Source organism: Lemur catta, chromosome 1, assembly GCF_020740605.2.
Source record: "Lemur catta isolate mLemCat1 chromosome 1, mLemCat1.pri, whole genome shotgun sequence".
In the NCBI taxonomy this organism is placed as follows: Eukaryota; Metazoa; Chordata; class Mammalia; order Primates; family Lemuridae; genus Lemur; species Lemur catta.
Genome location: NC_059128.1, coordinates 44,165,660 through 44,179,350, shown reverse-complemented (window position 1 = coordinate 44,179,350; position 13,691 = coordinate 44,165,660). Strand labels below are relative to the sequence as shown.

Here is a 13,691-nt window from a genome sequence, read left to right as displayed (position 1 = left end):
TCCGAATACAAAATAAATGACCCAGGCAATTGGTTTGCATCCACAGCTCAGCAAATCATCTAAGAAAACTATTATTTGCTTTCTTAGGCCATTATTCTTCCTCCAAGTTTCACAGTTCCAGGATCTTATCACATTGATTGCACCTGGTCCAAGATCTTGATTTTTTTTTTTTTCCTGTCAGTTTTTTTCTATTTCTTTGTTTCCTCTGTCATTGCCAGCTTGTCATATATAATACAATTTGCTGGAGCCTTTCCCTTCCTTTCCTCCAAATCAAAGGTCAGTGTTTCCAGCTTCTGGGATCAAGAAGCAAATATTTATTAAGGTGAAATAGAGATTGAAGGCATTATTTTGCACCTGTTAAAATTCATTTGGCTTGGCTTAGCTTCTGCCCATCAGATAAAAGAATGGATAAATGAACCCATTTCCTATTCATTAACAAAATCATTCTGGAGCCTTCTCTCTTTTTGGAGCATTCATTGATTAGGCCCTTTGGGTAGCCAGCATAGGGCCTCAGACGTATTATGCCTGCATGGTTGCTGATGCAGAATTAGAACTATAAGCTCTCTAATTCTTATTTTCATCACCATAAAACCCCACAACCCTTTGGTAGAAATTGCTGCTCACATTTTCAATGGGAAGCAAATTACTTGAGTGGCCATGACAGCAAATGACTGAGCTAATGAATTGTTCTATTACTGCTATTAGGGTGATTATTAGAAGTGCTGCTATTTTTACAGAATTAAAATGTTTGTCTTCTAAAATAATCCAAAGTAATTTACAGATATTTCCTTAATTGTCTTCAAGAAGATTATAATGGAAGTAATATTACGTCCTCTTATAGATGAAGGGATTTTTTTTCTTTCTGGAAGTTACCATAATTAGTATAATTAAAACTTGAGTTTTATAGTAATATTCTATATGCTAAAATAAAATACACTAAATTTAAAATACTTTTTTGTCATATTCAAAAATCTCCCTTAAATTTTATCTTCAAATTCTGCTTGCCAACTGTTTATGTATGGCTTACTCAAAATATGATACACATAGAAATATTACCATACATCAGAAATTTCAGAAGGTATGAAAATCAAGTTTTATTTTCTTCTCTATTTTTACTCTAAAATCAAAATAATGGCCAATTAATCTGAATTTATTCATCGTTCTTCTAGTAACGTAGCCTATTGACTGGAAAAATAAGCCAAGCTTATAAAATCCATATGTTTTCATTTGTTTGAGACTAAAATATTCATACAAGAAATAAGAGGCAAGTGGAAAAAGATGTCTACAGAGCCAAGTTGATACACAAGTTTATCCACTATAGACCAATTAAAGATAATTTATTCAAAAGATAGACCTTCAAGCTCTGATTCCAAGCCAATTTACTCTGATTTTAAATTAAATTCTAACACACTTGATTATTTGGTTCCTAAGTCTACAACTAATTGAAAGTAGTGCTTCTACAAATAGAGTCTAGCAAGAGCAACAGCTGATAGCCTATCAGTGAAGAGACTGAAAAACAAGTGAAAAACTGAAGAAAAATCCTATGGTAAGCTCGGGGCCTATCCTACTACAAGTCAACTTCCCACAGTAAGCCTGAGGGTGTCTCTGCATTACAGCTCAGCACAGTCGTGGAATACAGAACCAAAACTGAAGTCCAGTCCAGACATAACCACTTACTATCTGAATGCCCTTGAGGTAGTTACTCAGGTGATGTGAGCCTCACATCTACAGAATGGAGTCCTTTCTGCCTGCCTACCCTAACAACGTTATTGGTTGGGAAGACCAAATAAGATCATGTATATATTAGCTAGGTTATTGATTCAGCTGCATGTGAGTTCTCTTCACCCAGAATAAAGACTGCATTTCTTAGCCTCTCTTCAGCTGGTATGGCCCTAGAACTAACTTCTGACCACGGGATGGAGGAGGGGAATGGTACTCCATCCTCTGGGACATACCCTCCCTTCACCTTTTCCCATCGTGGTGGTGAGAACACAGGTGCACAATGAAGATGATGGCAACAAGCCCAAAGGTGGCTAGATCTCCTGGGATGGCTTCAATACAACAGATACACTCAGCTTTACATGAAAGAAATAAATTTCCATTTTGTTTAAGCCCCTTCAATTCAGCTGCATATGGTATGACCCTATCCCACTAATTCAAAATGACAAATGCCCTGAAGAATATGGATGGGACTTGTTATGAGATGTTTGAAGAATATTACTAATTCTTAAACTTAATGTGTTACATTTTCAGCTCTTCACAGACAAGTAAGAAATCTCATGTGATGTTTTACATTTTTCTTTGGAGATTGTAGTAGGAAACGAGGACCGTGGAATTCCTGGGCTGATCATAGAGTTCTCTAAGTTCTCTAAAGCAGGTTAGAATCTGTAAAGGAAGGACCGATGACATGGAGGCTTAGTCTGCCAGGCCTATGACCAGCCCAATGTCAGCATAACCTCCCCCCTCTCCTCCACCCCACCATGGTCCTGGGAAATTAGCTCTTTCCTCCAAGGAGAGAAACAGTGGCACAGAAGATCAGAGAGCAAAGGAAGGGCAGAGATTTTTTCATTTCCCCTTAACAGCACTTCTACAACTTTCACTCCTGTTACTATGGTTACCACATGACTTTTGAATTAGTTTCTACAGAAACGGCAATTGTGGAAGCCGATAAGCATAGCATTTACCCAGGTGCCTTCATTAATAATATGAAATGCGGGCCATGTGTTAAAAATGCAGATGATGGGGTAGTCTTTTCTTTTAACATTTACTTTTTTCCCTATTTGTTCACCAATATTCAAATTGGAGGCCTATCACTGGGAGCACAATGAAGAGAATGAAAAAAAAAATACTGCCCTATTCACCTACTAGGGATATCTAACCATCAGAGAAGCTTCTCTAGAATATTGGTTACTAGCAAGGCTCTAAAACCAGGTTCCAAATAATGCATTAAGTGGAAAATATGAAGTAAATTCTGTAAAATAAGTCTTTAACCCTAATTTTAAGATTTTTGTAGGTCTTGCCAAGATGGCCAAAAAGATTTTTGTTATATCTTTCATTCCAAAAGTAGAATTCCATCAAATTGGAGTACACAGATGAATCACCTCCTGCCTAGAATGCTTCAGAATTTGTAATGGGCTTTCTAGCTTTGCTTCTTCCAAGTACAGTTCCACAAACTGTACTTGGCTTCTAGGATAATATTCCTAGACTCTTAAGTAAGACTTTAAGTATTCTTACTTTGTCTTTGGTCAATTCTCACCCCCTTAGCCTAGCCTTCAAAGCCTTGTATCAGCCCATCTTCCTGTTACCATCTAGCCAACCTTAGTCTCTCAGTACTCCTTACGTAAGCATCCTAACATTCTCTGCATATATCATAGTTTTCTTATTTTATTATATTGTATTGTATTTTGGAGACAGAGTCCTGCTCTTGTCACTGGGGCTAGAGTGCAGTGGCATCACTGTAGCTCACTGCAAACTCAAACTCCTGAGCTCAAGCGATCCTCCTGCCTCAGCCTCCCAAATAGCTGGAATTACAGGTGTATGCCACCACACATGGCTCATTTTTCTTCTTCTTTTTCTTTTTTTTTAAGTAGAGACAGGGTCTTGCTCTTTCTCCAGCTGGTCTCAAACTCCTGAGCTCAAACGATCCTCTCTCCTCAGCTTCCCAGAGTGCTAGGATTACAAGCCTGAGCCACCATCCCACCCTTTTTTTATTTTTATAGAACCATAAACTATGTATTTTGTGTCAGCTGCTTTCACTCAACATAATGTGTTTGAGATTCATTCATACTGTTACCTGTACCATGAGATTATTCCTTTGTATTGCTGAGTAGTTAGTATTCCATTAAGTAGATATTCCACAATTTGTTTAACCATACTGCTATTCATAGACATTTGGGTTGTTTCCACTGTCAGGCTATTATGAATATGACTACTATGAACATTCTTGTACAAGTCTTTTGTGGACATATATTTTTATTTTTATTGGGTAAATTCCTGACAGTGGTATTTTTGATTCGTAGTATAGGTGTATGTTTAACTTTAGGAGAAATTGTCAGTTTTCCAAAAATCATATTATTCTCCTGCTAGCATGGTAGAAAGTTCTAGTTGCTTCATACCTTTCTAACAGTTGGTATTGTCAGTCTTTTTCATTTTAATAAGTTATATAAAATGGTATCTTATTGTAGTCCTAATTGACATTTACTGAGTGACTGATGATGTTGAGTGCCTGTTCATGTGCTTAATGGTATTCCTATATTTTCCTGTTAAGTGTCTGCTCAAGTCTTTTGTCATTTTTAAAATTGGATTGTTTACTTTTATTACTAGAATATATGTACTGAATTTAAGTCCTTTGATACATGTCATATTTTTTTCCTAGTCTGTGTCTTGATGGTTTTTCTGTAGACATTTTTTAGATATTAACAAAGCTAATTTATACATTTTTTTCTTTTATGGTTATCACTTTGTGTCCTAAGAAATTTTTGCTCATTCCAAACTGAAAATATATTCTCCTATGTTTTCTTCTAGAAGTTTTGTGGTTCTAACTTATAGTTTTTGGCCTATGATCCAATAAAAATTAATATTTGTATATAAATTAATATAGAAGTTGAGGTTCTTTTTTAGCTTTTATTATTTACTTATTTTTGCATATACTATACAGTTGTTTTAGTATCATTTATCCTACTCAGGCTCTGTTAGCTTTTTGGATCTATGATTAGCAAAGAGGTTTCACTGCACAATAAATGTAATGTGCTTGAATCATCCCCAAACCATCCCCCACCCCCGTCCGTGGAAAAATTGGCTTTCATGAAACTGTTCCCTGGTGCCAAAAAGGTGGGGGACTGCTGGTGTAGATAGTCTAACTGCTGAATTGAGATGGAAGGTTAGAGTTATACTGATAAGCACTTTTTACATCAAAGGTGCTGTAGAGACCTGGAGCTAGAATTCACTTGTGGGCATTGGGTTCTAAGACAGTGTTCAAATGAGCAGCTACCACATTGTCCTGGCAGGGAAAGCAGTTTGATGAAATAGTAATCAATTCAGCTTAGTGTGGCTCCTTTAAGCAGCTCTGCCTTCCAGAACAACACACAGGGTCCACTTGAAGGGGGTGCTCTGACATTTATAAGTTAGTTCACACAATTCTGAAATAACCCAAAGATTTTGATTAAGCTAAAGGTAAAGAATTTTGAATCTTTCCTGATTTTTCTAAGTCTGTATTCCAAGCTTCCAACACAAGGCCTGTGCCATTAACTTTGCCATCACTTTTTGATTCTTTTCATTGGTGTGCAAGCAGGCCTGAATCTCTCTTTCTTTAAAAGAAAGAAAAAGCAAGGAAGGAAGACAACTTCCCTTTTCACCATATCTCCTCTAGCTACTGCTCCTTGTCTTTGCTCTTGATGGCAAAACTCCTTTAAAGGTCTGACCAAACCCAGTCTTCATTTATCATTCTCTCCTCAACTGATTCCCATTGGACTTTTGGTCCCCACTGCTCCGCCGAACCACTCTTGAAAAGGTTCTCACTCATCTCTATCTTGGCAAACCCAATGGTCAGTGCTTTGTCTTTGTCTTATACAACCTCTCAGCAGTCTTTGACACAGAGAACATTCTGCTCTTCCCAAAACTCCTTTGCTAGGTCCTGGAACACCACATTCCTGATTTTCATTCTGTATCCCTGGCTGTTGCTTCTCAGTGTCTTTACTGGGTCCCCACTTGGCTCAACCTCTGCACTCTTTCTTTCATTCTCTCATCTCATCTCATGGCTTTAAATCATGTGTATGAACTATTAAAAGACAAAACCACAACAAATGTAGTGTAAAGATATTAACTGGCTTTTATTCACGATTCTAGAATTGGGCAGCCCTCCCAATCAGAACGGGTTCAAAGAAGTCCAGGCTGCCTGCCGTGTGCTCAGACAGAATTTATGGACAGAAAACGGAAATGAGATTCAGAAAACTGAAGTCAGCTACAGAGATAGCTCAACTGGGTACAGCTCAGCATTTGCCTTATTTGAACATGGTTTGAACAGTTGGCCGCCAGCAACTGACTGAAGCGCAGCTGCTGTGATTGGCTGAGACTTTATTTGTTACAAAAGGATACTCTTAAATTAGGCTTTCAGTTAGTTTACATACTAAATTAGGTTGCAGTTCGTTATGTAAGGACTTATGCATGGAGGCGGCCTTAGGACAAATTTAGTTTAATTTAACAAGACTGATGACTTCCAAATTTATCTCCCAAATCTGACTTCTTCCTTGAGCTGTGGACCAGGGTATTAGATTTTATACTCTACATCTTCACCTACATGTGTGTGAGCACCTCAAACTTAACGTGGACAAAAAGGAACTATTCATTTCCTCCCCTCCCATGTTAAACTGGTTCCTTCCCCAATGTTCTCCATTTCAATAAATGGTGCTATTATTTAGCCAGTTTTGAGGTCCCTTCCTACTAGTCATCCATGATTCTTCTCTTCTGTACTCTAAGTATATTCCAAATCTGACCATTTCTCACCACCTCCATTTCTAAACCCTACTCCAAGCCACCATCATCCTTCTCCTGGACCACTACAACAACCTCCTAACTTCTGCAGTCTGTCCTTACCCTAGCAGTCAGAGCAGTCTTTTAAAAATGCAAATCAGATTACATCATTCTCCTGTTTAAGACACTCCCATGGCTTCCTACTGCAATTCAAATAACATCCAAACCCTTTGCCAGTACCTATGTAATAAGGCTGCTATCTACTTCTCTGATCTTACCTCTAACAACTCTCCCAGTTCTCACTAGCTATAGCCCACTGGGCTTCTTTCTGTCTGGTTCATTCTTGCCTGAGGATCTTTGCATTTGCTGTTAGTCCCTCCTGTAGATCTTCATCTGGCTTCTCATCGTCATTCAGGTTTCAGCTCGGTGTTCCTTCTCAGAGAGGCTTTCCCTGAGCACCCAGGACAAAGCAACTTCCTTACTCACCACCTCCTTCCAATCACTCTCCATTCCATTCTACCATTTTATTTTCTTCAAAGTACCAGCCCTCACCTGAAAATGTACTATTTATTTTATTTCATATAATACTGTTTCTTCCAACAGAATATAAGCCCCATGACAGCAGAGATAGTCTTGTGTATTGCTGTTTCCCAAATTGCTAAAAGTTACCAACACGTGGCAGGCATTCAGTTGATTCTTGCTGAATAAATGAATTGAAGTCTTCTAACTTTTTTTTTTTCTTTTGCAGTTGAGATTTTATTGGTTGTGTCGAGGATCAGTACGGACATTTCAATTTGTACACAATTCTTAACATACGTACCGAAAATCTAAAAAGCCATTTAATTCTTTTTAAAAGTTATTCCAGTGACTTTCCAGCTTAAAATTTGGAGGCAAATTTTCCTTAAGAAGATATCAAGTACCAGTATCTTCAAATGTTGATAAGCTGTTACATAAGTCCCACCAATTCACAATTTATTATCATATATACTACATACTCAAATTTTCAATCCTTCACAGCACATTAACAAAGTTATTAGGAAAACAGGACCACCACGACCAAAGATGTTACAGAGTATACGCAATTCTGACAGAGACAGCCATGATCAAAGAGTGGTTTTCTTTAGGAAACAAGTCTACTAAAAAACAATATGGGAATAGAAGTAATTTAAAACGTTCAAGACATTAAATGCAGGCCTGGGACTCCATATTGCCATTTAGTATGCTTTATATTATAGGATATAAAAACTAACCCCCATCTATGGAATGTTAAGCTGACACCCAAGCCAGTCAAAGCCTCCCATAATTCAATATCCCACACTATTTTCTGGTTGTACCAAAAAATAAACAACCAGCGAATGATTTCACCTCTTAAAAAAAAGCATTTACACTTAAAAAATGGGATGAGGTGGGATTCCCTCCTTCTTAAAAATGTTTCTAGAGCTACTAAAAAACTTGCATTTACAAAATAGTTGATAAAAATATTCCTCTGGATTGTACAAGAAGGGAGACAGGGACCACTGATAAGACATGGTATATGATATTAATCAGACTTGGCTTCTTTCTCTCCTGCTTCATCAGAGGCTGGACTCTCCTCAGTTTTAGTTTCTCCATTTTCTGCAGGTAAATCTTCTTTAGTTTCTTGGTTAGCCACTTCGGCCTGTTTTCCCTTTGCTCCCCTTTTCCCTTTTGGTTGCACTTTTTTGTCTGAAGATTTATCCTTTGCTGCTGCCTTTTTGGGCTTCGTTTCCACTTTTGCAGGAGCAGGTTTAGCTGACAGCCGTGCAGATCTCCTCTTGGGCTCTTCCTTCACCGCGCGTTCGGCCCAGCTGACCTTCCTCTTGGGCATCTTGGCGGCGGGGAGGGCGCGTGCCGGGTGCCTGCGGGCCGCGGCGCCTCGAGAGCCTTCGCGAAGCTGGGCTGCCTGGCTGCTGCCATCGCTCCCGCCGCCCGAGCTCCTTCTAACTTTAACATGCATCAAAATCACCTGCAGGGCTTGTTAAAACACAGGTTGCTGGACCCCACCCCTAGAATTTCTGATTCACAGGTCTGGAATAGTGCCCAAGATTTTGCATATATATATATATATATATATATATATATATATATATATATATATATATATATATATATGTATATACACACACACAAATATATATGTATATAAATATATATATATATTTATATTTTAGAGACAAGGTCTTGCTCTGTCGCCCAGCAGGCTGGAATGCAGTGGCACAATCATAGCTCACTGCAACCTCCAACTCCTGGGCTCAAGCCATTCTCCTGCTCAGCCTCCCGAGTAGCTGGGACTACAGGCATGTACCATCAGGCCCTGATTTTTCTTATTTTTTGTAGAGATGAGGTCTCGCTATGTTGCCCAGGCTGGTCTTGAACTCCTGGCCTCAAGTGATCCTCCTACCTCAGCCTCCCAAAGTGCTGGGATTACAGGTGTGAGCCACCATGCCCGGCTGACTTAGTAGTTTTTCCAATTCCACTTCCCAGGTGATAGTCTGGAGACTACAGCTTGAGAACTGCTGAACTATATTTACTGATTGCCAACTATCTTCTTAGCACTATGCTAGGACTGTGGGGACAAAAAAGAAGTAAACACCTGTGTCTGACCCACAATAAACTCACACTCTAGGTAAGAAAAATAAGATGTATATATGTGTATGCACACACAAAAAAGTCAGTATATATGAAGTGCAAAATAGGCAGCACAAATTATAAGATCTATAAGATCTCTCAGGGGGAAATCTTATAAGGTACAATAAGATCTCTTATTGTATCTACAATAAGAATAAATATACATATTTATTAAGAGCTTTCTGTGTGCCTGCAATATGCCAAGTACTTTACATGGAAAATATCAATTAATTGTCACCACAACATTGTGCATATTATTTTTATCCCCATTTCACAAATGACAAAAACGAGGCTCAGAGTGGTTAAGGAACTTCTTAAAAATTTTAACCCCAGTGTGTATATCTTGGAGCCCAAGCTCCTAGCTGTATACTGTTCTGCCACCATGGGTGGGGTATGGCTTGAGAAGAATAAGAAGGATGGAAAGTTGGATAGACTTAGAAAAGGAGATGTGATGAGGCTAGCCCAAGATACAGAGCCAACGTTTAATCCAGGCACCACCTGGCACTCTAGAGCACCCATTTTTTCCTACTGCCATGTTGTCTTTCTGTAAAGCCCCTGCAGAAGTTGTTGGATATTTAGCAATGGTATCTGTTAAATGAAGCATTAGTTATTTAATAACATTTTTGAGTAAGGATTAGGGTGGTATGAGGTTAACAACATGATAAAAAAATAGTCTTGAAATATCAATTTGGCAGTGATGGTCTGATGGAATACAGAAGAGAGATACCAGTCTGGGGTGTCCATTTAGGAGACTATTTCAATAGTTTAGGTGAGAGGACACAGAGGACTAAGGTAAGGGTTTTATTAATAAAGGGAGAATTGAATGTGAGAACTCGTTGGCTCTGGAGATGGAACAGATATGAGAAAGGGAAATATCTATGCATTTGGAAGATTCGAGCCTGGATAATTGGGAGAGTGGCAGCCTCAGGAACAGAGAAAGGTAGGTCCTACGGTGCACTCAGATGGTGCATCTGTGTTAATCCAAGACAGTGGTTCTCAACTGGAAGTGATTCTCCCCGCAGAGGACATTTGGCAATGTCTAGAGAAACTTTTGGTTGTCACAACTCAGAGTTGAGTGCTGGGGTGGAGGGATGGACACACTGCTGGCATCTAGTGGGCCGAGGCCAGGGATGCCATTCACCACCCTACAATGCAAAGGGTGGCACCACATCAAAGAACTACCCATTCCAAAATGTCAACAGTGCTGAGACTGAGAAACCCTGTCCTAGTCACAGTCAGGGGACACTGTGAATGTGCAGCAAAAGGGAAGCAGAATGCATGGAAAGGGAACTTTCCCTTCTTTCCAGTTTTGCTCTGGCTGCCCATGCTGTATGCAGAGAAAAGACACCCACAGCAGGACCCGGCCAGGACCTGGACTTCGGAGAAATCTGCCAGGGCCTTCAGGAGGTTCTGGGAATATCCCCAGTTCTTTCTGGAACATTTCAGTAATTTCTTTCTTCTTTCTCATGGGGAGACTTCACTCTTTCTCCACAAATAGTAATTGTACTACTTTATCTTATTATTTTATTACATAAGAAAAAATACCGAAGGAAGGTAAAGCAATTATGCTTCTATGAAAAACCAGTTTGTTATATTTGACTCACATCCAGCCATCCAACGAGAATTCCTTAACCTCTAAAATGGTAAACTATTCTTTAAAGTTGTCTGTTTTCTTGCATAGGATCAGTCATGGAGTAACAGATTGCAGTCAGGTATCTAAACATGGGTTTTAAAAAATAAGACAGCTCACAGGAAGAATTCAATTTTTAGTGGACAAGGTTTTTTAAAAAAGACTTACGGATAAGAAACAAGGTTTTTCTACTGAGATAATACAAAGCAAAAAGAACACCCCTGAAAACTTTCTAAAATTCATATTTAATATGAAATCTAAATTACTTTTTTGAGATTACTGAGGTTCAAATTATTACTTTTTTTACTTAGAGACTTTGAATAGCTCTTACTTTCATTTAAGAACTGCTCTCTGTTGAAAATCTATTTGCATTTGCACTGTTTGCACTTAAGAACCTTTCTCCCTAAATTGCTTTATAATATTTCTAAGTGAAGCTCAAAATATGCACAATATCTGATAAAGATTTGGAAGGGAGCAATGTACAGGGTAGGTGATCTGCACTGAGAAAAAAATCACAAGGGAAAGCAGAAGTGGTAAACTTTTTCTAATTAATACTCTCGCTCACAAGACAATATCACAAGGAAAAAGCAATTTGTTTCAGAATTAGGGTTTTTTGTTTTGTTTTGTTTTTCTTTTTAGTATTTGTGGGTAAAGAAGAAATTTAAAAGACAGTGAGTTTTTTAGAAAGGCAGACAACCCAATAGAAAAGTGGGCAAATGACTTATAACTTAGCAGACACCACACAAAAGAAGGTATTCAAATGATCAGAAAATATGAAAACATGCTCAATACCACTGGCTATCATAACACTGTGATACCACTATACACCCACTAGGATTGCTAAAATAAAAGGACACATAATAATAAGTGCTGGTGAGAATGAGGAGCACTGCTGGCAGGGATATACGATGGCACCACCATCTGGTAACACTGTTTTGAAGCACGTACCAATGCTGAGCACTTGTGTACCCTATCACCCCGCAATTCCCCTCCTAGGGATACACCCAACAGAAATGCTTACATTTGTACACACACACACACACACACACACACACACACACACACACATACAAAATGGTGTTATAATGTTTATAGCTGCACTACTCCTAATAGCCCAAACCTGGAAACTACCCAAAGGCTCACCAACGATTGAATGGGTAAATTGTGGAATATTCATGAAAGTGGAACACTATACAACAATGAGAATGATCTAAAGTTACATGCAACAATATGAATGAATCCAACAAATATACAGTTGAGCAAAAGAAGCCATGCATAAGATGTATTTGCTGTATGATTACATTATATAAAGTACAAAAAAAACAGGTAGAGTTAACATGCTGTTAGAAGTCAGGATACTGGTTGTCCTTGGCAGGGGCATGTGAAGGGGCTGTGAACTGGCAGGGAGCATGAGGAGGACTTCTGGGAGCTGAGGATATTCTGTTTCTTGATTTAGTGCTAATTATACAGGTGTGATCAGTTTGTGGCAACTCATTGAGCTGCACATTCATAATTTCTACACTAAAAATTTCTGTACCATATCTTTTTTTGTTTTTTGTTTTGCAGCTGCAGGCTTAAGTAATTTTAGAAATAATTTTAGGAAATTTGCAATCTGGCAATTCCTCCCATCGAATGTAAAGCTAAAGAACTAACTACAAGTAGTGGTGCTCTGGGGCTGGCTGGGACTGATCCTTCCAAACTCCAGGGTCAGCACCTCAGGTAGGTGGCTTGAAGTCAGCCATGGTAAAAGTACAAATCAGGGCTTTCTGCATTCACCAGCACACCACTGAATATTAGCAGTGACAACAACAAAACAACCCCTGAATAACAGCAATGACAACTACAAAACCAAACATCTGCATTTAAAAAAAAATCTAATAATCACTTCAAATGGAAGAATTTGTCATCTAAAATGAATAATACATTCCTCCCCTTAGACGTTTAGCTCCAAACCAGCTCTTGCCCTGAGATAAGGAATTCCAGGCCAGGTTCCCATCTCAACTCAGGGTGTGAGATGGCATAAGCATATTTACCCATCTTGTTTTCACCTTTCATCTCTCTCAATCAAATCATACTTCTCATTTTAGGAAGTAAATAGTTAAAAACAGCCTTTTTATTTCTTCTTGAACCCCCGCCCCTTTTCTTTCCCTGCAAGGAAATGATCTGCAGATGAAGCGATCACAGATCCAGCAGCGGCTATTCGCCGGGGTCAGGGAGGCAGAGCACAAAGCCGGTCAGCCTGTGCTCTCCAGTCCTTATTCTGCCCTGTGCTGTCCTGCCTCCCTCTCACAGGGGCCAAACAGGGCTGTGCACTCCCAGCACTTCCAAGGCCTGGGTAAAATGAGGGGAATGGAAGATGCTGCAGCAACATGGTTCCTCTTCCTTTGATCCCAAAATGTTGAGGCCCCAACTGAGAAACGTGAAACATGAGGAAATTTAAAGTGTTTCTTCACAAAGGCACCAGCAGCAGGCAGCAGACAGTTTTATCCAAAGAGACTTGTCAGGAACTGAGCCAGAGAAACATCAATAAATCTAGACCCCAATTAAAGTGCCACTAACTGGGGCCTTAGCTCTCATTTAATTCTGCACCCTCATTTTATACACGAGAAGCTAGAGGTGCTAAGGAGTTAAGTGGGTCGTCCGAGGAGATGGACACAGGATTCGAATAGGAGCCTCAAAGTCTGTATCTCTGGCTTTTCCTACTCTATTGGCCACCACTATTCTACATTCCTTGATGGACCCTCACCCCCATGCCTACTCCATGTTAATGTTTCTGAAATTGGGGGGTATCTTATGATTCTTTTTTTGTAATTCTTTTTCTTGTTCATTGCTTTTTCCTAGAAAAAATTTCAACGCCTGTTCTTAACATGTTGGTGTCCTGCAATCTAGGCAATGCGGATTTGCAACATGTATTTAGATTTGAAAAATATATACCAAAGATTTCTTT

General features: G+C 39.1%; 2 protein-coding genes across 11 annotated transcripts in view; both read right to left on the bottom strand.

The window, feature by feature from the left end:
• Positions 1-13,691, bottom strand: part of TRIM9 (tripartite motif containing 9) — a 106,848-nt gene that overhangs the window by 73,591 nt on the left and 19,566 nt on the right. The window lies entirely within an intron of this gene.
• On the bottom strand, positions 7,218-8,419 carry LOC123649321 (non-histone chromosomal protein HMG-14-like). The gene has a single exon (XM_045567359.1). The coding sequence runs from the start codon at positions 8,312-8,314 to the stop codon at positions 8,009-8,011; it is 306 nt and encodes a 101-aa protein (XP_045423315.1). The 5' UTR covers positions 8,315-8,419; the 3' UTR covers positions 7,218-8,008.

Excerpts from the sequence above, each read along its gene's own strand:
- LOC123649321 (XM_045567359.1), bottom strand. The coding sequence starts at position 8,314 with ATGCCCAAGAGGAAGGTCAGCTGGGCCGAACGCGCGGTGAAGGAAGAG.